This window comes from Pogoniulus pusillus, chromosome Z (genome assembly GCF_015220805.1).
Source record: "Pogoniulus pusillus isolate bPogPus1 chromosome Z, bPogPus1.pri, whole genome shotgun sequence".
Lineage (NCBI taxonomy): Eukaryota > Metazoa > Chordata > Aves > Piciformes > Lybiidae > Pogoniulus > Pogoniulus pusillus.
Genome location: NC_087309.1, coordinates 53100772 through 53128648, shown reverse-complemented (window position 1 = coordinate 53128648; position 27877 = coordinate 53100772). Strand labels below are relative to the sequence as shown.

Genomic DNA, 27877 nt, shown 5'->3' with positions numbered 1-27877 from the left:
CAGGACACTGAGCATGTGCTTGAACAGCACTGTAAATTACCACATCTCACAACTTGTCTTACTGCTGACCTTGTTCAAAGCTAGCAGGCAAGACAAAGCACCAAAGCGAAGAGTACCCTTCCTCCAATCCCTCAAGCTTCAGTTGTGAATTCATGTTTCCAGCCTCTTGCATCTGAGCTGTGTACAGGAGCCTCAAACCCCAGGGTACCCAAAGATCTGTTAGCCTGGGTTGCTTGCTGTCTGCAGAGCCGGGGCATGTTTCTGTCTGAGGGGTGTGTGAGACGGAGACAAGGCTGTGGAGAAGAGGAATAAATAATTGTGAAATGACGTATGAGAGGAGCTCAAAGGGGATCAAGCGTGGTGAAGTCAAAGGACAAGCAGCAAGAACTGACATGAAATTCAGGATGGTGCAAGTAGACGTGGGAAATGTGAGGGTTTGCTAGGTGAGATTACTTTTGCAAAAGCTGGCTGAGTGAGACAGTGGCAAAACTTGGGGTGGGAACATGGAGGTTGCTGTATCATGGAGAAGTACTTGGGTGGGCCATGAGGAGTATGGAAGAACAGCTGGCTCTGATGTGCTGGTCTAGCTGGCCCAAGAGTCAAAAGTGGTTTCTCACTCAGGGTGATATTGAAGAGACAGATGAATGAAAAGGCTTGGCAAAGTTTTTGGCTCCTTGTGCCACAAGTAGTCTGGACGCTGCCACAGGCCTTGAGTTTAGTGCCCTTCATCTGGCCCAGGTATATGCTTTGCTGTCTGCAAAGCATCTGGCAGGGTAACCTCCCTGTCCCTAGGGCAGAAGGGGTTATGAGGGAGACTCAGGCAAAGGCATAGAAAGGTTCTACCTACACTAAGTTTAGGCTTTGACTGGGCTCAGTGCATTCATGCCTGGAGTAAAACAAGGGAAAATATTCATTAACAGGCTACTCACAGCTTAGAGGAGGCTATTTTTTCTCTCTTCTATTGATGTTAAGTGTAAATAAACAAAAAAGGAGGTTAGTTGTGGGGGAAGTGAAACATGCTGCGTAAGACAGTGGGGGGCATAGCAGCTGGCAGCTTGCTCCATCTCAATTAGCATCAGCAGCCTGGCTTCTCTACCAAAGTGGGGGAGGGAGGAGGTGGGGCCAGAAACGGGCAGACCTCTGCTGCAGCTGAGAAACAGTTGCTAACCAGAAGCAAGGAGAAAAGTGGGAGTACCCACTGCGGCCCAGCCAAAGGGTGTCTCATAAGCAGTTAAATCAGCAGCCGTAGTAGCTACAGGCCATGCCAGCAAGGATGGTTTTGAAAGTGCTGTGGCGTGTAGAGAAGATCCTGGGAGGGAGAGGCGCTGTCTGTAAAGAGAAGCTAAGAAAGCAATCAGGATGCAAGGGTGACCATGAAACGCTGGAGGTACAATCCATGTTCTGATACTGAACAATTGAAATACTTAGTCATGGAAGGGATATTTTGTTGGGGTGAAGACCTTATTGCCAAGTCTTTGGATATTAAAGAGTAATCAGATTCTGAGTGTGCTTGCTAGGAATAACGGAAGTGTTTGGTGTATGCAGGTAAGAGGTCTACCGTTAAAATGTGCTCTCCTCACAGATTTGGAATATGTCCTCACTAGATTTACAGTGAGTCTGTGATAAGAGTTTTATCACTCTAAGACTAGATAGGTGCATGATAAAACTGGAAATGTTTACCAGCCCCTGCGGTAAAGCAGTGAGACAACACTGTTGTTGCCATAAGAAGCTCCAAGTTGCAGTGCTGTTGCTGAGGTCTCCCCATTTTCACAGAACTTGACTCACAGTAAGCTGCATGCAGCTGATGGCTGCAGTTCATTAAATTCAGCAGTGACAGGGAATCTAAGCAGAGATGGATGCTGATGCATCCTACAAACAATACACCATGATCCTTTCCTCCTATGCTATTTCCTTGTGCTCTGTGTATGAATAGCTGCATTGTTTTACCAGTCTGAGGAATGGGGCATGGGACTGTGTTCACAACTGAGACATGAAAGGAGTAAGGTCACAATCCCTATGAAACAGATTCCAGAATATAAAAGAAAACTGCAGAGCACTATAAGGCTCCTTGGTGTGTGCTGAAGTGATGGTGTCTGATTCTCTATTATCTAAAAATAGAGATCAGCCCTAGTAAAGTCAGAAATTTCTAACCTCCTTACAGGGTAGGTACATCTAAGTGCCTGTGTAAGTGCTAACTCACTGGATGAAACTCTTACAGTGTTTTTGAAACAGTCTAAAATTGGGCTTCCAACTCCATATATAGTAGCCTGATTTTTTCACAATCAGTATGTGTTAATCCTTAGTGTCTGAAGTTCAGACTAGCCAAGGCACTCTTTCCTATGAGAAACCCCTCCTGAACCAACTTGTTTGAAATTCTTCTCTCTTCTTTTGTTCATTGTACCCTCTACACCTTTCATCACAGGCAAACTACTTATGCCTTTGTTTCTTTGTGCTGCCACCACCTCCCTCCCTGTCTGGCTGATGGCAGGAGATAAATAAACACACGATGAGGATTCTAAACCACAGGTGCTTTACTTCAGGAAACAGGTAAAATGAGAGAAGTTTAATTTGTGTATAGCAGCATATACAGTCACACTTGCAGCAGGATTAACAATGGTGAGCACATCAGTTCACTGACAGAGAAATGCACACTGCTGTAATAGTTTTTGAGCTCCAGTACTACGCTGATGCTTTAGCTAGCTCCCTAGCTTCCATTTCCTGTTTAGCCTTTTCTCTCATCTCTCTTTCCCTCTCAATGAGAAGCGCTTGTTGTTGCTCCCACTCTTCTAGCTTCTGTTCATGTTTTGCAATGTCTTCCACTTCACATGCTGGCAGCTTTTCCTTGACAAGCTGGGTGGTCAGGGTTAATAGGCTTTCAGATTCAACTTTGCCAAGCGAATGCAGCTTAGAGTACAGCTCCTGTCATAAAAAGGAGATTTGGTGGGAGCGAGAAGAAAGAGAGCCCATCAGTCACAAAATACCACAGAATACATTTCTGTAAGAACCAGTACATTGCTGTTTGAATCTATTAGTTTCTACATAGGCCAGGTTAATATTTTAACTCAGTGTTCTGACTGTGGTAGCTAGTACCACTTCCTGAAATGCCTTTTTTAAGCAACAAAATTAAAACAATCAAGTTTCACTTCCACTAACCACTGAAATGGCCTTTAATTTTCCAGGTTCAGTAATCTGGTACTAACAAAGATCAGCTGACTAGTCAACTACAGTAAATATAATTTAAATACAATGAGTTTATGTCTTACCTCAAAACTGATGAACAAAGTGCTTCACATTGCATGCATTAGTATCCTTCTCAAAAGATGCACATCAGTTCAAAATGCCTTCCTTTTAATGGCATACTAAGGAAGTCCCAGCTGTGACCTGAGGCTTGACTATGGTTACACAGGCTACACAGCAGTGATAAAGTGATGGGTATTTTTTCAGGGATATTCTACACAAACTAAGAGCAGGGCTTCAATAACAAACTGTGCAGTATTTCTTCCCTAAGCTTTATGCTTTCTGGATTTCAGGCAGCATAAAAATGTTCATTAATTTACTTAAGATGATGAATCATCCAATGATACTGTTTCTGGCTTTCTGGAATTTTTAGCCTCATGGCTTGCTAACATCCTGATTAATTGTTTTTAAAAAGTGCAGATACACAACCAAGGAGTTTCCCGAGGGACATGGCACACTGGCTAATTCTTTACCCCTTGCTCACTCATTAGATAGTAACAGTTTCCTGATTGTTCTTTTAAATAGAATGTTTTACTTGCAGAAATGTTTGAAGTAAGCACATGTCCTAATGAAAAACATTTTCACTGTGAGGGTAACAGAATACTGAAATAGGTTGCCCAGATAGATTGTGGAATCTCGTTTTATGGAGACTTTCAAAACCCACCTGGATGCATCCTGTGTGACATAGTTTAGGTGATCCTGCTCTGGCAAGAGGGTTGGACTCAATGATCTTTCAAGGTCTCTTCCAACCCCCAACATTCTGTGATTCTGTGACCCCTAAATAGAACCTGATGTTTTGCACTGCGGGATTGTGGGACGATGTGGGGCTCATTCACCCCCAAACAAAATGGCAATTATGGGGCCATGCAGCTATCCAGACTTCTGTTCTCAGTGGCCTGCAGTGTTCATCTCATGTAAGCCCATGGTGGTAATAATCTGGCAAAGGTATCATTGCCCCCCCAGTTTCTTTCTTGAAGTTCTGACTTGTTCTTTTTCTCCTCTGAGCCTCTGCACTTCTCTCTGCCTCAGCAAACTGCAGTCTTTGTTGTGTTTTGCCTGACTCTTGAAGGTTTGACCTGGCCCAAGAGCAGATTAAACACTTTTCAAAATTCTAGGCATGCTGATCTGAGGGGCTTGGGTATCTGGCTATGTTTTTGGGGTTATGATAAAGAAAGAAAACAGAACCAATGGCTTTGAAGCTAATACACTAAACCAAACTCTTTAGTATTTCGGTGTACTCGTCTGTGCTTTGAGATGTCACTTACATATAAAATGCATCAGCAAGAAACAGGAAGAGGCTGCAAAGCTCTTGGGGTCTGTGGAAGGAACCTGGCAATTCTACTGATGTTCAGATTAGGTATTACAGGTTAAACATAACTGGCTTAGATCCTGAAATTCTCCCTACTAACCGCTACCAAGAATGTGATGAAAAGGGGTTTTGTGTACTAAACAACATGAAACTGAACTAGAGATAGGCAACAAATTGAAAAAGAACAGTACCTCTCTTCTTTTCTCCTAAGAAACTACTGGTACAACTGAACTATTGGAATCTTCCCTGATCTGCTATGTTACATCAATGAAACTAATTTAGAAAAGCAACAAGTTCTATGCCCTGCAGGTACCAAAAAAGCATCTTATTGAGTGTCTCCATCACAGAATTTTGTCAGTGTTCTCCAAGCATACAGACAGTTAGAGAAGGAGCACTGCTTTTAGGGAAGGTGTTCCCAGTATTTATGTGATTAAATGCCTGTCCACTGATCACTGACACAGATGGAAGGAATTGCCTGAGGAACACTGTATTGAGTAGTGAGCCTCAACATACAAGATCTGAAAATAGGTAATTACAACACAAATGACAGCATCAGACAGGGAATCTAAATTACATCTCTAAAGGGTTTATCTGGAAAGAACCAAATACCCTAAGGTTCTGTTTGTTTTAGTGGAAGTGAAGGACAAGCTGCTTCTCACGCATCTTATCGGTTAGGCTGTTGTCGTTTCTTTCAGGTACCTCTACAAATGGCTGTTCTGAAGTTGGTATGAGATGCAGAATCCAAGTATGCAAATAAAAGCCCTTCAGAACAAGCTACAGATCTAGGCAGGAACTGTATATCTGGAGCAAGTTCTCCTTGCATGCCCAGGCGTATGACTTGTGAAAGATAAATGGGCAAGCAGGAGACAAGTAACTGGTTTGAGCTCAAGCAGAAGGCTGGGATCTGCTGGTGAATGCAGGACCGGACAAAACGCCACTGAAGTATTTTCAGCAGCTGAAGTGCAAATCACCAGCCTGCTTCAGAACAGCCACCTTCCCTTGGACGTGGACTTCTACTGACTTTCTCTGGCCTGTGAACTATGCCCATAGCTGTCCAGCTCAGCTGGGATAGCTGGACGGTGCTGGCCTAATGTATTTCACAGAAGGGTCTGAGAGCTTTCAGGCTTAACTGAAAGGTCATTTTGAATTTCAAGCTCATTTTCTCATCCAGACAATCAAAAACAATGGCTTATTTACATATAAATTACTAACTGATGTTTAGAGTTCACACTTCTTTCTTACATTCAGACTTTACTGCTGAGAGCTTAGAGCTAAGCACTGGGCTACCAGCTTGTTGCTTCAAAGTGAAGGCACTCACTGCCACAACAGGGAATGCCTATGCTGGAGATAATTATAGAACTTGTGAAAAGCTGAGGTGAGAAGAAAACTACCCTCTTGGCACTAGTTTCCCCCCAGTTTTACATTCAGGCCTTGTTTTGAGCACTCCCCATTATTTCCTTCAGGGCTAAACAACAGACAGACAACGAGAGACTCAGAAAAATGTCACACTCTCCTTCAAAGGGCATTTCTGTTTACCTAATTCAGTGTAATTCATCCAGAACTCGGTGGCTTACCACATGCCGAGCACCCGCTGATTCTCAAATATTTTAATTATAAGTGCCAACAAACTAAGTTTAGTATCCAAAGTTTAGTGACGAATAACCTACTTATGTAAATACAGTTAAAGAAGGGAAAAGTGTGTGAGGTGAAATCACAGGATACTAGTCTTTTAACTTTTGAAATTTCTTTATGAGAACAACAGTCTCTGTCCAAGGTTGACAGCAGCAACAGAAACTAAAGGGCTACGGAAAAAGTATTTCCCCTGGAACTATAAATCACATTTTGTTTGGTTTTTTACCAGAGCACAAACCAATGATGATACAATAAAACGAACTCATTATATGGCTATGATATGATCAGGTGATGATGAGATGATCGCAGGTATATATATCTGTGCCCTCGCAAACAACTGCTTGTCTTTCACATCATTATCAGTGTGATGATCTAAACATAAAATGGAGGTCATACTTAATTACCCAGACTGAAAGTATAGGATGCAACATTTCGACTTAATCATAACATACACAAATGGACAATAAATTCAGGATGCTTTCATGCCTACTGCAATTTATTTTAATGATCAAGAGCCCACATAAGTTCAGATAATGGATCTCTAATGACATACCACTTCAGGGAACAGGACTGGATTTATGATTTTGATGCATGAAAAGTGAAGATAAAATCCCATCAGACAGACAAAAGACAAGTGGCCTTAAGCGTTTATGTCACTGTAGGCTGCCACCTCCTGTTTCAAGAAGTGGAAATGCAAGGTGACATCAGTCTCAAAAACGCCAGGTAGGACTCCTGATGCACTAAATGGGTGTCAGTCTAGTAGCCATTCTAGTCAAGTATGGAGATCTACTACATCTTAGAATACTTAGATAAATTGAAGTCTCTTACCTTGAAGCGGCTACAGTACTCTGGTACTTTAGCTTGCTCTGTTTCCTCTGAGTCTGCACATGGTGACTTCTGCTCTGACTCCTTGACTTCAGCTGATTCTGGACTGGGTTTTGCTTCCATGGCAGACTGCAAAATGGTCTCCAGAGCATCAAGCTGAACAATTACATTTGTCATTGTTAACATAAATGGTTTGGGACAACAATCCAAACCACACTGCTGTCACATTTACAAACAACTTCATGAGTAACCATGCATTTGGAGATGACTTCTGTGTATGATAAAAAAGAAAATCACATTCTAAAAGGAAATGGAACTTAGAAGACTTTTGTACTGCACTCAAGACCTTTCAGTTTGGACACTAAATGCCTGCAACTTCATAATCCTCTGTTAAAACTCCCCATGACTCAGTACCTGAGGATCTGCTAGGCATTAGTGTAATGTCATGTCTTGGCCAGATATCCAACCACATCTATTAATGCTAAATGGTAGTAACAATGATGGCAGAACTAGCATGACACACAATCACAGATGTATCTAAATATGGTGTTACTGTGGAATGCTCAAACAATATAATCTCCAGGTGATCATCCCAGTGAAAAGAAACAGGGAAATCACCTGTTCAGCAACAAGAATCATACACTCATAGAACTGTTTTGGTTGGAAAAGATGTCTAACATCATCAATACCAGCCATCAAACTTACACTCGCAGGGCCATCAACCACATCCCAGAGTGCCATGTTGACACACTTCTTGAACACTACAGGGGCTGGTGACTCCACCACCTCACTGGGTAACCTGTTTCAATGCCTGACCATTCTTTCTGTAAAGAAATGTTTCCTAGCATGCAAGCTAAACCTCCCCTGTCACTCACCCCTATCACTAGTTTGATAATTTAACAGGAAAAATGGAAATGCAGCCATATAATACAATAGTATAAGTGTATTTTTAAATCTATGACACTTCTGTTCTCTTTGTGCTTTTGTCTTTAGAGGCAGTATGAAAACTACCCTCTCCTAATTTGCAGTTGTATCATGAGATTCCATTATCTTCACTAAAGGACTTGGTAAATTGTTTCTGTACAAAAGATGAAACTGCTCTACAAATGCTGCTTCTGTTTTAGGAATAACATTATCTCCATAATTAGAATTATTGGATGCAGGTCACCTGCATTTTAAAGTTCAACTTTTACAAATGCAAAGAGCTATTATCCTCCCATGAATCCTAATTCTGCATGTTCACCAGTAATCACTCTCTGTAACCTTTTTAATCTGTGTTGCTTTCTTCAAGGAAAAGAGATCTTGATACTTACAGTTTAATTTTCCTAGCATAAATATACAATGATAAAGGAATGAAAATTAAGCTTATTGCAAATAACATTCTTGACATTGAAATATAATCTTTAAACTAGCAGTAATGGAACAGGATGAAATAAGCAATGAAATAGTAACTATGTGCTTGGAAATAAAGACACTCACTTAGAGACTTTCTCAGAGAATAAAAAAAGCCAAACTTGTCTTGCTTGTTCACAGTTAAACAATATATCACTATTTCTAGTATGTTGTTAAGAAAGTAAGGGCAAAGGTAAAAAGAGATACACTTCTACTCCGCAATGAATGGAAGTTTAAAGCCTGAAAGTGATAATCATTGGGCAAATAACTTGAAAATATTTACTTCAAAATGCACAGCTAAGAAAATGCACAGCTAAGAAGAAAGACTTCTCTTTTAGATAATGGTATTCATCCAGAAAATAATATTACACTCTGGAAAAGAGACAAGTTCACAAAACTAAAGCTGTGTTTCTCTAACTTTGTGAATGTGCAGGCATGTAAGGACAATGACTGCAAACACCGACTGTACTTCTCGGTATTTACTAGACTAGCATAATGGCCAACCTAATCCTGCCCAAGAGAGGTCCATGACATTACAGAAAAATGGATTTATGGCAGTGGAAGTTGTTTTCATCCTATCTACTGCTGAATTCAGTGAAAGTTGACTGACTGCAGTATTAACCTGGTCGGTGCTCTTAATACTTCACCCTTAGAAATACTGCATTTTAGCTAGAAATACTAATTTAAAATATTTTTTACAGATTTTAAAAGTAAAATCTTAATAATCATTTAGTTAGAAAATACCAGACAATGCAAATCAACAGACTGTAATTACTTGACATCACAAAGATAGGGATCAATGCATTTTCCTTGCTTTCTTTCCACACTGGGGTCACAAAAATGCACAAGAATGATTTTGATAACAACAAATCACTCAGGCCTGCTTTTGGTCCTCAGCTTGGTGAAACTTGTGAAACTTTCACTGCTGTTTATTATACATTGCTACCTAAAACTTGAAGGAGGCCGAGTATCTCTTCAGGGAAATTTCTGAGTTGCCTCCAGTCTCCTAAGTTAGTCCTAAGATGTCTGATTCCAGGTTCAATCCAATGGACTCTTAAGCCCTAAGGTCCCTTACTGCTGACATTACAAATGGACCGAATCCACGCATGCTCTCCAACTGAAGGCACTACACCTCTTCTCAAAATCACTTTGTACCGTTTTTGGAAGAGTATCACTGAGGCCACCAGGTCAGAAGGCACAGGATACACAGAATTCTGTGCCAGGAGCGGAACAAGCAAAGAGAGAAATGAGGTGTAGTATTTCATCCTCACTGCTAAGAAGTATGTTGCTGAGTGAGTTCAAAAGCTTGAGACATAAAGGTCCCCTCCAATCCTAACTGCAAAGCGCCTCCTGTGACATAGAGCTAGGTATCTCTGCAAGGAGATGAAGACTTAGGAGAAGTACTTAGACCATTTCTGGCAACAATACTCATTCCCAAGGACATGCCAGTAGATTTTATCCATGGCTCATCAACTGAAGAAGTGGTTCTGTTGTAAACACTACTGTCTTCCGAAGACCTACGAAGTACTGCTGCACCTCTTATTAGCAAGGAACAGAACTCACAGGTTTTACTGGACACTGGATTGAATTCGCCCTGTTCATCAGGTTACAGCCTTCATACTTACCGCTTCTTTGCATATTTTGCTGTCCCCTGACGATGAAGCCACGTATTCCATCACTTGCAAGGCTCTATTTAAGTATCCAGGTGTCCACATAAGTGGCATTAGGTGGTATACAGCTCTTAGCCCCTGATTCAACTCTACCTTCCCTGTCATTAAAAAAATACTTCAGTGTTAGTACTTCAACACTTAAGTTTTGGCAAGAATCTGTTTTTTAGTAAGTGACAGCAAGTATCCTGGCTTTTGTAAAAGAAACACCACACTCTTTTTCTAAAAGCTGCTTTGACAGACACTATTAGCTTATTTTATTGAGGTGTCTTCTTTTTGCCTAATTTCACGGCCTTTACACATTTGTTTCTGGTTCCTCCTCCCTCTCCCCACCCCAGCCTGGAAATTTTCTCCAGATGGAGGAGAGGAAAAGTGGTCAGGTTTTCTGGTTGTATGGTATTTGTAATGGCAGCTCTGAGCACGATGTCTGAAGATGTTTGACAAATGTCTCCTTGGCCTTCCGGATCTGACTGTGCAGTATATGTGCACTAAGTCTGAGACTCTGGACTCACCTTTGTGGTCTTTAGGACACATAAGTACACATGTGCCATGGACAGACTGTATGGTGTTTACAGCTTAGTACCCTTATTTCTGATGGACCTTCCCATAAGGAAACTTGGGAGACCAGCCAAAATCAAATTCTGGTTCTTGATTTAGGACTTTTTGTACAACAAGGCCTTCCCTGATTTTGGCAAGCCCTGTGATATGCAACACTACTGACAACATGGCTTTTCTTCTGAATAACACCAAATATATAATATGGGAAATGTACTTTGTCTTGCAGGTGTTAAGTCCTAATTTACACAATAGAATAGGAACAGAATAGAACAGGACAGAATCGAATCGAATCAAATTGAATCAATCAGGTTGGAAGAGACCTCCAAGACCATCCAGTCCAATCTATCACCCAGCCCTATTCAATAAACTAGACCATGGCACTAAGTGCCTCATCTTGAATTCCACTATGTCCCTGGGCAGTCCATTCCAATGGCAAATCACTTTCTCTGGGAAGAACTTCCTCCTAATATCAAGCCCATACCTCCCCAGGCACAACTTGAAACTGTGTCCCCTTGTTCTGTTGCTGGTTGCCTGGCAGAAGAGACCAACCCTCACCTGGCTACAACCTCCCTTCAGGTAGTTGTAGACAGCAATGAGTTCACCCCTGAACCTCCTCTTCTCCAGGCTAAACAACCCCAGTTCCCTCAGCCTCTCCGCACAGGGTTTGTGTTCCAGGCCTCTCATTCATTGCCCTTCTCTGAACACATTCCAGTATCTCAATATCTCTCTTGAATTGAGGAACCCAGAACTGGACACAGCACTCAAGGTGTGGCCTGACTAGTGCTGAGTACAGGGGAAGAATAATCTCCCTTGTCCTGCTGGCCACACTGTTTCTAATCCAGGCCAGGATGCCATTGGCTCTCTTGGCCACCTGGGCACACTACTGCGTCATCTTCAGCTACTATCTGCCAGTACCCCCATGTGCCTTTCTTCCTGGCTTCTCTCCAGCCACTCTGTCCCCAGCCTGCAGCACTGCTTGGGGTTGCTGTGGCCAAAGTGTAGAACCCTGCACTTAGCCCTGTTAAATCTCACCCCACTGGCCTCTGCTCACCCATCCAGCCTGTCAGGGTCCCTCGGCAGGGCTCTCCTACCCTCCAACAGATTGACATCTGCACCTAGCTTGGTATCATCTGTAACCTTACTGATGCTGGACTCAATCCCCTCATCCAGATGATCAATAAAGATATTGAACAGGATCAGGTAATGACTGTCTCTCTAATGTTCTGATTTTGTTGTTAATGCAACAAGTAACAGCACTTCAGTGTAGCTTCCAAAAGCTGTATCCAGGCTCTCAGTCTAATTTGTACTCGGGCTAAGGTGCTGCTTAGATGTGGTTTAGTTGTGGACTCAGCAGTGCTGGGTTAATAGTAGGGCCTGACAATTTTAACAGTCTCTTGTAAATGATTCTGTGATTCTACAGTTCTGTAACATCAGAAAACTACGAGACACACCTTACTCTTCATGGAAGAGAACAGCTCAGGGAAAGCAATGTAATAAGTGTACAGACAAAGCTTATGAACTTGGGGTAAATGAAAATAGCTGAGGTGCTACTCTGTGCCCATAGGTCTTTAATTTTCTCAGAGGTAGGTTCCAATAGTGTCGGCAAGACTGTGGATTATGTGACATAACAGTAAATAGCTTTTGATCCACTGAAGGTCAATGTGATGGAACAAGTACTACTGCTTACAGGCAACAGTGAAGTATGGTTTTGAAATGCATCCACAACTTAATGTATCTATGTGACATAAAAAAACACTTCAACCCAAATAGCAATGGGACAGCAAAGCTCCTACTTATGTCAGCTAGTCCAGTGGAAAACAAATTATAGCGCTATAGAAAACCCTGATTTCAAAGAAATTTTCCCATTAATCCTCTTTTTTGCCTTACAGTCTTAGTAGGTTCAAATCAGCATCCAAACACTGTCCCCACACATCATATTTTTAGGCCAACGTTTACGAACAAGTGCATGTTTTATTGCCCTCAATAAATCTTGGAATAAAACATAATGCAGTGGAACAAGTGCACAGTTTTGAATTTTACATTAATTAATTATTTTCAAGTACACAAACATCTTGTAGAGAAAGACAAAATCTATCTGAACTATATTCCTCTAAAGCTTAGAGAAAATTCAAGAATTGCTTATCTTATTCCCCATTCTCCTTCGCTCCAGTTCTGGGTACACTCTAACTGCTCTTTAATAATAAATCATGTCATAAGCAGTGAAGACTCTTTAACAGATATAGGATAAAGGTACTGCTATCCGCTGTTCACAACAGAAACCATTTCAGAGTGACTAGAAAACATTCTAAACATAGTGTTTTTCAGGCTCTGCTCTCTGAACTTCTTGAGGTTTAAGAATATTAGGATTATTTTAAGAAGCTCACTAACTTGAAATAGTCTATTGTCCATAACCTTAAATTTGTGTTATGGAACTCCTGGGCTTTTTGAACATGTGCTGGTCTGCAAACAAACCAAGCCTACTGCTCTTTAAGAATGTCCCCATTCAGCTGCCAATCCAAACCTGAGGGGAGCCCTAAAGCAGGTTTTGAAGCTGTCTGATAAAGGGCACACCATTCAAATCAGCACTACCCTCTGGGCTTACAAAACACATTCAGCCTTAACTCTGAAACTGTACCTTCCACTATTTCTCCCTTTTTCTGTCATAGCCTTCTCCTTCATTAAATTTTAATACAGCAAATATACCAATTTAATTCAGTCACTAAAGACAAGAGAGAAAAGATGATTATCAGAGCGGTAAAACTTACCAAGGAGTGCATAGCCATACAGCTGGGAGCTAAAACCCAGAGTGCTTGTTTGCTTCAGACCCGTAAGCACTAGCGATGCTCCAAGATTTCTCTCCTCTTCCCACTGCAAATAATGTAAGCTAAGTAAGTGCTCTCTGGCAAACACAAACATCAAGTGGCAGCACTCACGGACTGCATACCTCGCTTTCATCAGAGATCTTACAGCAAGAAACAATCATTAAATATGTCTAACATTCAGATCTACAGTATGTCCTGAGGAACAGTACACATTATACCAAGGAACATGTCTCCTTCCAGAAGACAGTAAATACAAGTGGTTGAAATTCTTCATGGAGGCCAGTTGGTGCACTTCCTTAAGGACAGAGGGCTATGTTGATGTACACTGACCAAGCTCTCTCTCTCTGTCCTACTACCTGCTTCAATGTAACACACTGCTTCTGTAATAGAGCATTTTTTTCTTTTAAGGGCTTCACTATCGCTGCTGAGACAAGGTGCTGCTACTAGCTGCTCTGAGTCTAAACTTTCCACTTGGGCTAGTTTGAGGTTAGCTGGGATATTTTGCTGAGAATAATTAGATTATAGGCTGTGAAAAGGAAAATATGGTGGTCTACTTCACTCGTAGGCTTGCTGAGATGTATAAAAACAAGAACACAAAAACCAGACAACACAGCAGCTCTCTGTTGCAGGTAGTACCTGTACTTTTCTCCCTAACCTGCTTTCTGTATAACTAATCCTTCTGCTTTCTAACCCCCATGGCTCATTCTCCAAACTCACCTTGCACATAAGGCAAAGTCTGGGATAAAGTAGAGGGGTGGAAAGGAGGTGGAAGGGTGGTTGGGAGACCCTCCTGGGGACTATGGTTTCCAGGAGGAGTATTGTGCTTTTGTATGATTTTTAACTCACATATTTCTGTATATAGTTGTATATATTAAAAATATCTGCTTGTATATTGAGCTAAGCTGTAAATATAAAGCTTCATTCCTTAATTTCCAGCCAGGTGAGTCTAGTCTGGGTGATTTCATAAGAGTGGGGGGGTAGGTAACACCCAAACCATCACACCACTGTGAGAAGAAAACATACAACTCACCAAGCTCTCTCTCCACACAGGGAGAAGTACAGGCTGTCTAAGTCAGACCGTCCAAAGAAGGGTACCCAATGAGTAAGTACATTAAAACCGCAACAGCATAGTGATTTTTAGTTTACTATGGTATAGCACAGTACATTTTTCATGACCACAGAAGCACAAAGATCAAGAACAAACACCTACTTATTGCAAGTGAAAGGAGCAGAACAATTCCCACTGGTAAAGAGTTTGAGGAACAGGAATATATTAATATAATAATATAATACTAATATATTTAACATATTATTCAGAGGTGTTTTTTCAAGGTATGGTATTTTGTTTATATCTCTACTTGGGTGCCATAAGAATTTGCATGTTACTGTCTGATGCAAAATGCCTTCACCTGACAGGCAGGAATGGGGCACAAGCAGAGAGCGCTGTTTCACAATGAGTTTAGCTCAGGCTGAATGTTACAGGAAAATCAGATGCAACTGGACAAAACAGGGCTTTTAGCCATCTAGATTATTTTGAAAGCTATCCCATTTGGCTGCAAGAACTGGAGGAACTGTAAGAACTTAACACCTCTGAAATGGAAGGCAGCAATCATACTGATGGCTTGCAGCAGTCAAGGGGGAAATTTTGGACAGTGAAGACCAGTCAGGCTTTCAATGGGCATGTACAATGGTAGAAAAACACAAGCGCTCTATCATTACTGCTATACATGCTAAGGACTAATATAGTCACATTGCCCAAGATCCAGCACTTGAAGTTAAAAAGCACTTGATCAGACTGCTGGACTCTAAGCTATAGGTAAGTGTAGACCTACTAAATGGATAAAGAACTGGCTTGGTGGCCGCACCCAGAGTGTCTAGCAATGGGTCCATGTCCAAGTGGAGACCATGACAAGCGGAGTCCCTCAGGGATCAGTCCTGGGACCAGTCTTGTTCAACATCTTTGTCAGTGACATGGACAGTGACATTGAGTGCACCCTCAGCAAGTTTTTTGAAGACACCAAGCTGTGTGGTGCAGCAGACATACTGGAGGGAAGGGATGTCATCCAGAGGGACCTGGACAGGCTGGAGAGGTGGACACAAGCCAACCTCATGAGGTTCAACAAGACCAAGTGCAAGGTCCTGCATTTGGGTCAGGGTAATCCCAAGCACAAATAGAGGCTGGGCAGTGAGTGGCTGGAGAGCAGCCCTGAGGAGAGAGACCTGGGGTTGCTGGTGGATGAGAAGCTCAACACGAGCCAGCAGTGTGCACTTGCAGCCCACAGGGCAAACCAGATCCTGGGCTGCATCAAGAGAAGTGTGGCCAGCAGGTCGAGGGAGGTGATTCTTCCCCTCTACTCCGCTCTGCTAAGACCCCACCTGGAGTACTGCATCCAGTTCTGAAGCCCCCATTACAAGAAGAATATGGACATGTTGGAGTGTGTCCAGAGAAGGGCCACTGGGATGATCAGAGGGCTGGAGCAGCTCTCCTATGGGGACAGACTGAAAGAGTTGGGGCTGTGCAGTCTACAGAAGAAAAAGCTCTGAGACCTTTCAGTACCTGAAGGGGGCCTATATAAAAGCTGGGCAGGGACTTTTCAGGCTATCAGGTAGTGACAGGACTAGGGGGAATGGAGCAAAGCTGGAGATGGGCAGATTCAGGATGGATGTGAGGAGGAAGTTGTTGAGCATGAGAGTGGTGAGAGCGTGGAATGGGCTGCCCAGGGAGGTGGTTGAGGCCTCATCCCTGTAGGTGTTTAAGGCCAGGCTGGATGGGGCTCTGGCCAGGCTGATGTAGGGTAGTGTGTCCCTGCCCATGGTAGGGGAGTTAGAACTAGATGATCCTTGTGGTCCCTTCCAACCCTGACTGAGTCTATGATTCTAAGTGCTTGTTTACAACAGGGCTTTGGTTGACCTGTCTCACATCTTGGGAAAAGCAAATAAGATTTTCAGGAGTAGCTGAGCAGATCACATAAACCTGTCTAAACACTTCTTAAACACAGAAAATCAGTAGTGAGCATTACAAGGTGCTGAATGGCATTCTGTATGATGTATACATATTAAAACATAGCTTATTGCTGTCTTTGAATGGGGTTATTTTAAAACGCATATTGCGTAAGTCAAAACAATACAAATACGCTTGCCTTAAATGTGTTGTTATGTCCTCACCACCCTTGCTTGCACATTCAGCTTTCACATAATGCTACACATACATGAAAAGTATATGCCTAGTTACGGATATGGCAGATACCTATTTGGTGATATCTAATGTAGCCCTTTACAGAAAGGCACAGTAATGCCACTTCCAAGGGCCTGAACTGTCATGTTGGCCTTAAGCAAGTAAGATGTGAATAAGATCAATCCCTGCAGCTAAGAGACAAGTAAGAACTTTCATTTTAATTTAGTTTAAAAGACCTCTAAGTGTTAGCAATAATGCTCTCCAAGACAAATGGTATAGTAAAAATCCCAGATAAAATGCCTTATAAATCTGCAATATCACAAACTTCTAATGGTAAGCAATCGTTACCCTAGCAGGTTCCTACACAATAGGAGACAGGGTTTATTGTGGCAATTGATAAATCTCTCTTTGAACTAAACTCTCATTTCATAGCCTTTCAATGGGCACACACTACATCCAAAAATCCCAACACACCTTCCATTTCAGAGAAAGGAGTAAAACAGGGTGATAAGTTATTTGATGGCTTTATATTTTGTAGTTATTTTTCTTCCCTTTCTTCTGACATCACAAATATAATAAGGAAAATGAAAATTTAAAAAAAAAAAGTAGTATTTTTTTTCCTCAGGTAAATTTATGGGAAATAAAATATATCCAAAATTGAATGCTCAACTGACCGAGCCATGACACTCAGGTACAGAGGCTATGTGCATCATATTAAGCATGGTCAGCTTACCGTATATTCCGACTTCATTGCTAGGTACTGGTATAAAACATAGAGAGAAAGAATCTGTGTTGATAACTCATCAAAACTTTCTTGCAGCATAATTTCTGTTACTACTGCCATAGCATCTATGGAGAAAAACAATACGTAATCAAGAAGGGCAAACTTATAGCACCCTTTCACACCCATTCACCTTCACTGATACTTTATTGCTGTATTATGCTTTGAATTAATTAGGAATAAAGTTAAAGACTTCTTCAAATGGCATTATTAAAGAATTTGTCTTCCTCATTTGGATTAATCAAACATACTGTGAGAAGGAAGGATGGGTTGAAAAGCATGATACCACAGCAAAGGAGCTTTCCAAACTCAGTTCTACACTTCCTTGCTCAGCCCTTTAATCATTAACTTTTTTTTTTTTAATCTCTAAAAATGACCTTCTTTGTTCTTGTGCTTAGATTACAAACCAAAGAAGACTGGCTTGAAATCACTGCCCTTAAGGTGGCAAGAGAGTACAATGGAGAAGAAATGTTGTCACAGATCACACACAGCACTCACTGTATTCAGCAAACAGAGCTCTGGAAGAGCTCCACGGGGAGTTTCAGTGATACTCCCTGTCAGGAAGGATAGTTTGTTAAACAAAAGGCCTTGAGCCTGTCACAGAACAGAAATGTAGATAGAATAAGGAGGAATTCACAGATAAATGGCCTCTGAAATTAAAATAAATATAAGTAATAATTTACCATTTAGCAGAGCACAGTTAGTAGAGATAGGTAATGGTTGGACGTAATGATGTTAAAGGTCTTTCACAACTGAAGCAAATCATGAGACAAACTACAGACAAGTCCTGCAATTCCATGGTCCCTTTCAGTTACTTGTTTTACAAGTGGCTTGAGTGAAATTACTACCTTAAATATGTCATCAAACATGAGAAAATTATTTATCTCAACACTTAAACAGTCAATAGGGAAAGACAGACATCTCAACATGGAAATTTAGCATAGTTAGCTCTCCAGTAAACAAAGTGCACAGTCTAGAGATGTAGCTTTTTTAATAGTGAAATGTAGTTAAGATTAACTCTACTAAAAAGGATTTTGATTCTGATTAACACTTTGTCAACAATAACTCCTATGATGTGATCAGCAGATCAGTCAGACTTGTAAAATCTGGTGAAAAAGGTTTATATTTGAGATTAATCACTGTAGAAACTGTGAACTGTATGTTTGAAAATCATGTAATAAATACCATAAGAAATAATAATAAAAACCCAACAGAAATTAAATATAAATATATAGAAAATTAATTTAAAGAAAGGAGGAGTGGTTTTAAAGTGACCTTACAGAAAATATAGCTGAAACTTTTAATTCAAAGAAAAGCTCTGCAGGTATAACAGCATACAAAGACAGATGTAGAACTGGTTCATATTTTCCTACCTTCATATTTCTTCTGCTTTATAAAACAATCCAACAAAATATTGAATGTAAAATTATCTGGGAAAATTCCATACTGAACCTGAAGAATAAGAAATTGTGAAAATATGCTGTTCAAATAATAGAATTAAAGAATCATAAAATCAGCCAGGTTGGAAGAGATCTCCAAATCACCCAATCCAACCTATCACCCAGCCCTATCCAGTCAACTACATCATGGCACCAAGTGCCTTATCCAGTCTTTTCTTGGACACCTCCAGGGAAGGTGACTCCACCACCTCCCTGGGCAGCCCATTCCAATGGCAAATCAGGCCCTCTCTGAAGAATTTCCTCCTAATATCCAGCCTAGACCTCCCCTGGCGCAACTTGAGGCTGTGTCCCCTTGTTCTGTTAGTTGTTGCCTGGGAGAAGAGACCAACCCCCATCTGGCTACAACCTCCCTTCAGGTAGTTGTATCTTCCCAAGCACAGTGCTCCAAGTATCAGAAAGGTCAGAGGCATGGCCCTGCACAATGTTGTAATTTGACAGTCAAGCAATGGAAAGAGCTTAGCGTTGCTCCTGTAATACATCTTCTAATTTTGTATATACCTGATTTTTGGCACTTTATCTGAGCCTTTGGGAACAGGACGGGCATTGCCTATCAGGTTTTCATGCCTTTCCTGCATGTAGCATGTTTTGGAAACCAGCATTATTTAAAACAAAAAGCTTCTTGGGAAAGAAGAGAACATAAAAGCTATGAAAGGCTTTGGATAAAATTCAAGTGCAACATTAATTTTTGAGTTGGCAACTGTCTGACCTTAAACCCACAGACCAACAGTTTACACAACACATCTGAAATAAGAACTTCAGTTAAGTCATACCTGTCTCAACAAGCTGATAAAATACATTAATGGATTTTCCTACTAAAAACTTACCTTGTTTTTTAATGTGTATAAGGCTTTTTCTTGGGCACCATATTTTAAGCACTGCCTGATCCAGCTGTGGATGGTCCAGTCTCTCAAGTACCAACTATTTGGACTATGGCGAAATCTAAAGGACAGTAAAAGGTTCAGGTGACAATATGACTCTGTTAACACAGAAACAAATTCTGTACTCAAACTCAGTTTCAAAACTTCTGCCTTTCATGACTGCAGATATAAACTTACCTGCATTTTGACTTTGCAGACATTGCTCTTTAAAGAGCTCCGGTTAGTCCTTGCAAGTAAGAGAAACAAAACTTGGATATACTTTAATATGCATAGAAAAGGTAGATCTGGCCTTTTCACAAATGTGTAACACTTTATACTTCTCACTTTCATTAAATTGTACCACTTTTCCACCAAAAAAATAGAATAGTTTATAAAATACTAGCTTAGTATATTTATGAAGGCCAAATGAGATTGCTATAACAACTAGTAATTGCTAACCTTGCTCTGTATTTGCATAGCATGGCATTGCTGCTGGTCCATGACTGTCAACATCAACAAATACCAGAATTAAATCAAAATACATCTGAGTCTGATCCTTTGAAGCCTGTGTAATCAGTTATCTCCCACCCTCTCTAACTCAAGCCTCACTTCAACCACTCTGTGGTTCAGTACGGGCCATCTCTGAGCTGCTGTATGCTTCATTTGCTTTAGAAATGCTTCACCAGTGAGGCATGTCTCATGCACAAGGAAACACTGCTGGAGAGTCTTCCCCTCCACCACCTCCTCACACTGTTCCTGATGGACATTTCTTTAAACTGTTCTGAGACACAACATGCCATGGCTTCAGCAGTCTTACCAGGCAACCTCTGGTACTCAACCAGTTTGGATACTTTAAAGTTCAACTTTTTTTACGTGTTATTCAGACGTAGTACTTCTCTCTTTATTTGGAGAAGTGGTGACAAAAAGCATGTGGAGTTTTAACTTCTGTAGACTCAAAAACCAAGTAAGAGTCCAGAGACAGGAGCTGCTGCCTTGGTCCTGGGCTAAGTTTCCCACCCCAGTATGAAGTGATGCACACAATCTTTCTCAATTCAAAATGTATGCATGAAAAACGGGCTGAGACCCCATCACAGAAGTGACTGCCACTTCTAGTAGAAAACACTGATAGCTGAGCTGGGCTCATGTGCAGATGCTAGCAGCCTCAAGCCAAGCTGTAGCACCATTCAGAGGCTGGGTTGCGTCTTCCATCTGGGTGAGCATGCTTTCCAGAACATTTATCAGATTAATATGGCCACCAACTTTTTTTCCCCTTCAGTGAATCTCTGTGTATTGTATCCCACAGCTGAGGACTACACAGATGACAAAGCTTGGAAAAGTACTGCAGCCTCCGGAGCCTTTAGAATCCAGAAGACATCCATGCCAAAAGCAGAGCTCAACAACTATACAATGCTTAAATAACTGTTTTGTACGCAGCACATGAAATCTTCCCTTTAAATTAGAATTAACAAAAATAGAAAAGCATATTTTCAATATTAAAGCAACAAAATGGACATTTTCAATTTAATTGCTTCCAACTTTCCTCCTTCTGGAGTTCAAATACTGGGAACAGCAAGAATTTACATTTGCTTTCATTAAAGTTGTGTTTCAATAATGCTTACAGGAAGCATCAATTACAGGCATTTGGATTTAACCATATTTTGATGAAACGATTATCTAATTACAACAGACTGTTTCACCAGCCATTTAAGAGAAGGCACAGTACAACTCTAGCATCCAGCAAAAGAACTGCCAGCATCTTTTAGAGTTGCTTCTTTAAATAATTAATATTTTCACAATCGGAAAACAAAATGACTTGCCTCATAAAAATCACACCCATTCTCTCAAAGATTTGAGCCTTTCTTTTGAAACAATGATAGTCATCCTTCCTACTAATTAGTTACACAGGAGGGAAGTAAACACTTTGAAAAACCCACAAACAAGTCAAAGGTTTTAATGAGTTTGAATATATACAGCATTTCTGTAGAGATGCATTTATTCTGAATACAACGCAGTGAGAGAGCACTCCAATACCTCCTGCACCTCAAGAACACTACAGCATGCTGTGACGGTGAAACGCTTCTACGTTTCAACAATAAAATACACTGGAGCAGTAAAAGGCCTAACAGGGATGTGATGTGGTCTAGAAACAGGATGAAAGAGATCCTTAATTGTCATGAATTTCTGAAACTGACATGCACAGAATTCACAGGCATCTTATAAAAACACCTTAAAAAAAAAACTTTGCACAAGCTTTGTAGGGTTTGGACTGATTTCAGTATGTGTGTGTATGGACAACCATGGGATGCATCAGATATAATTACTGTGTGCCACTATAGAGATCTTTATGTTCAGACTACTGTGCTAGGAATGATGCAAATTAACTGCAAACAGATTCTCAGCCAGAAGAATTTTTCTAGTTAATTCTAATAATTAATTACAAAACAGCTGACAGGGAATAAAGACAATGGAATGGTGCCAATATTTTTCTGTCTCCATGTCAACAAGTATATAATACATACACAAGTACATGTTCCCTCAACACTACACACTTCCATTAATCCATGATGTGGGAGAAGGAGATTTAGAAGTGAAAGGGAAACAGGTATACATTGATCTTCAAATTTTTCTGGTCCTTAAAATGCTGGGATGAGCTCTGTCTCTGTTCTATGAACTGAGAAGAGAAGCCAGCTGCTTTTAATAGCTAACCTAGAAAAACTAAACAAACATTCTGGCAGACTTTTTTATTTGAAAGTGAATCGGAGAAAAGAGGAGAGTGCTGGTCACTTTGACAAGTATTAACATCTTCCTCCTTCTCTTTCCCACAAAACAGGATATAATTAAGCAAGGCAGTATGTTCAGGGGGAGACGAAAAGACAGAAGGAAGCATAAATTGCAGAGCACAGAGGACTCAGAGTGAATTAAATAAAGGAAGTCACTAGCAATTTCTGTGTTAAATGGAAAGATCAGGAGGTTATCTTGCAGATGTCTGCTGCTGAAACTCATTTTTCTGAGAACTAATAAAAACTCAGAAGCACAAGATTCTTATAACGTGTTCAGAACAGACAAGGAGAAGCATCTGCAACAGTATTAGGGGAGCTCCCTCTTGGTACACTTTAATGTTGCTTGCTAAAGAATCAATATGGTCATCCTGCCAGTCAGTGATTAAGAACATCTGTCCCTATAGAGAACAGGGACAAACTGTAAGACAAACTGCTCCTGAAATACCAATGCCATTGTGAATCTAACACCATACAGCACCATGTTACTAGAATTGTCCTTATTTTGGAAGATTATTCAAATTACACAGTCCAGACACTTGATTTTTATTAAACCACTGTTTTCTACTTGTAAAATGATTTTAAATTATTTTAAGCTAGAACAGATACACTGAGTGCACACCCTCAGTACATAGCAAACGGAATACTTTTAGCCAAAAAAATACAGGCTACTCATTCCTCACAAACTGGCCAGCACAGTGTGCTACAAATACCTTTTTAGTTGATTGACTGATTTCTGCACGAGGCCCTGCTGCTCACTATTTACGACAGTGCCGAAGTATTCATGCTATTAAAGAATGTGAACAATGGGAAAGTTTGTAACAGATGCTGAAAGCGTTTTATGGAGTGCTGTACTAATAACAGCAAGCATAGCTGCTGCTGCTGCCCTCCTACACTGCAGAAAAGCTGAGTTGCTGTCCTTATTTATTTATTTAAAATTACTATTCAAATTTGTTTGGTGCCATCAAGTGGTGATGCACTCTAGCTCTGCTTTCACATACCCTGTATTCTCAAGGAAGTAACACAGCAAGTCTGAGAGCAAACAGAAGCACCAAGATACTGGATTGTATCATCTACCTCAGCTCAGTACACGGGAGTTTGTTGCTTTGGGGACAGTCAAAAATGAAGAAGCTGGTGATGGAAAATCTGATGAATTACAGAAGTAATCTGCAAGTACTGTAGAATATACTACTAGGAGCCACTTAGCTTATGGAAAGAAAGCCAGCTCAGCAGCTCTGTTCTAATTTTTTGTTAAACTGATCAGAAACACCCATTCTATACTCTGACTTTCTTAAGGGTCAATCCAATTCTTGGTAATGCTGAAGGCCATCTTCGTGCCATATGCTATTCTTCTCTTTTACCTCCATGTCTGAAAAAGGAAAACAAGTCCTCTTCCTTTCTCAAACTCTGTCTGACCTAGTGAGAAAGTATTTTGTAATGGTCTACGTACCCAGTGCACACAACTGTGTGATGTCTTAGGCCTCCAGTTAAAGACTTCTTATATTTCACTTGCTAATTTTGCATTACCATGCATAAAACCTTACTTAGATATAGCCTTTCATACCACCATGTTCTCCTATGTTCCTATGCTAGAGATTCCTGTGCCATTTTTTCACATATTGTAAGGAAGCAAATAAACAACAAAAGGACATTAAGCAATCTCCATACTGTGATTATTTTAATAGGCATTTTTTAGATGTATTACTGTGCTTTTCTTAAACAGGTGTAAGATATCAGTTGCTTTATTGTCACAAACAGGGTGTGACACAGCTTGGCCTGACAGTGTGCCTTAAAAGGGGTAGTTTCTGTGGAGGTGAGAGCTCCCTCTTTCCTTACTGTAGAAGTCCTGCAACAGTACCACTGAAGGGCCAATGTGCACACCGCATTCTGCACAGCTCTGAAGACACCATCCTGGCCCCGCAGAGGGTGATGGGGAATGGAAACTTCTGGGTGTCCACGTTTGCAGTGGGCCTGACGGCTCTGCTCTGCACTGCCCAGGTTGCTTCACACAGTCCATCCCCTGGCCCCCACCACTGCTCCGCTGTGCACTTCCCACATGGCTCCTTCCATCCACAGTGTTCTGTTCCCTCCACTACTACCACAGAGGACCCTCCCCTTTTTTTCTAAGTGTGCACCTGCTGTCATGAACTTGGGACTGTGCCTGGGACAGGGAACAGTGATGTCTCTTCCTTTGCTCCTTGACATTCTCTCCTTTTCCCTCGTCTTTTCCTTCCCATTCTCCCTCTGCTCCAGTCTAATAAAATAAACCAAATTAATCAGCTGTTGGGTGTCAGTTTCTCTTTATTTACTTCAAGAGAATTATGTGAATGTTAGCGCCACCTCCACCCCCACTGCTGACCACAGTTGGTACAGGATAACCAGGTTCTGACAACAGGTTTCCTATGTTTTTAGTCTCCTTGTAGGACTCTAGTTGTTGTGGAAGGCCAATATAGGCCTAATATGTGGGAAGGGAAGACAAAAGGGTTGGAGACACCCAGTCTGAGGGGCCAAGACTTGCCCAGACTGATTCTGCTTTGCAGTGGTAAACAAGGTGCATACACTTTTTATGCATGGTCTGTGTTTTCCCAAATAAAGGTAAGGCAAGCCCTGGTTTCAGCTAATATGGTCAGTTTTGTCAAAGCGCCATTCTGATTCCTGAATCTCTGTGGCCAAATGAGCCACATACACCCAGGCGATTAGTAAATGGAGGTAAGCTGCAAGCAATGGACTCTCTGCTCTGCCCTGCCCACATCATGCTTTGCCTCATGCTCTCTGCTATTGTGCTCTGCCTCATACTTCAGTCCAGCTTTGCTGTGTAACAAGCTTTGATGTACAAGCTTCACAAGATCAAAGGATGTTAGGGGATCGAAGGGACCCAAGGAGAACACCGAGGCCAACACCCCTGCCAGAGTAGGACAATACTATCTAACACAGATCACAGAGGAACACATCCAGACAGGCCTTGAAAGTCTCCACAGAAGGAGACAACCTCTCGGGGGAGCCTGTTCTAGTGCTCTGGGACCCTTACAGTAAAGAAGTTCCCTCTTGTGTTGAGATGGAATCTCTTTTGCTGCATTTTGCACCCATTGCTCCTTGTCCTATCACAGGGAGCAAGTGAGAAGAGCCTGTCCTCCCCCCTCCTGACCAGCCCTCAGATACTTACAAACATTTGTCAAACCCCTTCTAAGTCTTCTCTTCCCCAGACTAAAAAGGCCCAAGTCCCTCAGTCTCTCCTCATAAGCCATGCCCTCCAGTCCCCTAATCATCCTTGTAGCCCTCCACTGGACCCTCTTCAGCAGATCCCTGTCCCAGGGGACAGGGAGCCCAAAACTGAATACAGTATTCATGATGAGGTCTCACCAGGGCAGAGTAGAGGGGGAGGAGAACCTCCCTTTTAGGTGTGTTGGACACACTCTTCCTAATACACCCCAGGATCCCACTGGCCTTCTTGGCCACAAGGGCACATTGCTGTGCCATGGATAACTTCTTATCCACCAGGACCCCCAGGTCCCTCTCCACAGGACTGCTTTCCAGCAGATCACCTCCCACTCTGTACAGGTGAGGTTTACTATTCCTTCCCAGCTGTAGGACTCTGCACTTGCCCTTGTTGAACCTCATCTGGTTCCTCTGTGCCCAGCTCTCCAGTCTGTTCAGGTCTCTCTGGATGGCTGCACAGCCTTCAGCTGTATCAGCCAAGCCTCCCAGCTTGGTGTCAGCAGCAAATTTGCTGAGCAGACACTGTGCCTCCATCAATGTCACTGATGAAGATGTTAAACAGGACTGGGCCCAGCATGGATCCCTGGGGGACACCACTAGTCACAGCTCTCCAGATGGACCTGGCACTATTGATCACCAGCCTCTGAACCCTATCTTGCAACCAGTTCCTAACCCACCTCACTGTCTGCTCTTCCATCCCACACTTCCTCAGCTTGCTCACGAAAATGTCATGGGAGACAGTGTCAAAGGCCTTGCTAAGGTCAAGGTAGATGACATCCACAGGTTTCCATTCTACCCACTCAGTTATAGTGTCATAAAACACTATCAGGTTAGTTAAGCATGATTTCCCCTGGGTAAATCCATGCTGACTGCGCCTGATAACCTTCTCCTCTTCCAAGTGCCTTGAGATGCCCTCCAGCAGGAGCCGCTCCATCATCAGCCTGTCCACCTGGAAGCATTGCTGTGCCTCAGGTTTACCAGGAAAGGCATTAAGTGCCTGCATATAGTGGCAAGAATTAGCCACAATCAAGATACCATGTCTGCCTGCACACTGTCTGCCCTGGAAGCAACCAAGACCAGATCAGAGACTGCTAAACCCCAGCATCCTGCTAAGCCCTAAGAAAAAGCCCAAAGCCTCTACGGCTTTCAAACCACCACCAGCAACCCCTCCAATTGCTTTGGGTACTATCTGAGACTATTATGCAGTTCCAGAAACCCAGACATACTATTTTATGAGTAAATATTCTAAAAAGCCTCTTTGTAATTTAAGTTCTGATTTTGTAACTGTAAATTCTATTGTGCCTTCTGCCTTAGCAGAAAGGAGCCTCTGGAGTGCCCCTAGAGGGTAAGTGGCCTATTGACCAGAAGATTCTCTTTCCAACTGTTTAAATGGTTGATATTATTGCAGTTCTCTTAATTGTTCTAAATTGCCTGTTTCTCTGTGTGTAAATACCCAACCCTGTATTCGAACCTTGTAAATAAGTTTTCTGGCATGATTTAATGTTATTAATAACTGTGAAAAAAATTATTAATTTTTGCTTGGATATCAATATTAATTTAGCATAAATCATAACACTAGTCCAGGAAAAGAAAGCATTTATAGTAGTCGTCACCATAGCAAAATTCTTCTACCTGTACTTTAGATCTGTCTTACCTGTTTTAGAACTAGACAGAAATATGTGTTTGCAAACTCATTCATTTTAAGTAGGAAGGCAGTGTGACAGATTTTATTCATCGACTTCAAATTCTCAAAAATTCTTGAAGCAAAATGTAAGGAGACTTAAAGTGAATAAATGTTTTAAGAAATGTGTGTGTGACCCAGGAAGAAGCTCTCAATGGATGAATCCAAAATCACTCTTTCTTTTACCTAAGTCATATAGGGCTGTGAAGCTCCTTGTCAATGCTTTGTGTTTTTCTTCCCAGGCACATATTTTAAGCTACAATGCATAATGATCAAATGAATTTCAGGCAGGCTTAGCTTGAAAACTGGAAGGCTAAAGAAACATTACCCAAAACTCTCCCTTTGTTTGCCATTTCAAGCTACAGGCCTTGGGAAAAATTCTCTGCATTTTAAATGTACCCAGAGGCACTGCTCATGTGTCAAAGGCAAGAGCCCTGGAAAAAAAAAGCCTTTGTTGACTGAAATTTCCTTTTAAACATGAACAAAAC

General features: G+C 41.5%; 1 protein-coding gene and 1 long non-coding RNA gene across 2 annotated transcripts in view; one reads left to right on the top strand and one right to left on the bottom strand.

Moving 5' to 3' along the window:
* Nucleotides 1-1243: 1243 nt before the first annotated feature.
* LOC135192904 (uncharacterized) lies at nucleotides 1244-21115 on the top strand. Its single transcript, XR_010309068.1, has 3 exons — nucleotides 1244-1387; nucleotides 14493-14544; nucleotides 21019-21115. It is a non-coding gene; the product is annotated as an uncharacterized LOC135192904 (long non-coding RNA).
* Nucleotides 2514-27877, bottom strand: part of MRPS27 (mitochondrial ribosomal protein S27) — a 52088-nt gene continuing 26724 nt past the window's right edge. Inside the window, exons 5-11 of the mRNA XM_064176287.1 lie at nucleotides 19683-19797; nucleotides 18772-18850; nucleotides 17351-17466; nucleotides 13386-13488; nucleotides 10021-10163; nucleotides 7007-7159; nucleotides 2514-2919 (exon numbers count right to left, since the gene is read on the bottom strand). Coding sequence (XP_064032357.1) covers nucleotides 2680-2919; nucleotides 7007-7159; nucleotides 10021-10163; nucleotides 13386-13488; nucleotides 17351-17466; nucleotides 18772-18850; nucleotides 19683-19797 — 949 coding nt within the window. The 3' untranslated portion in view covers nucleotides 2514-2679. The remainder of the gene's footprint in view (nucleotides 2920-7006; nucleotides 7160-10020; nucleotides 10164-13385; nucleotides 13489-17350; nucleotides 17467-18771; nucleotides 18851-19682; nucleotides 19798-27877) is intronic.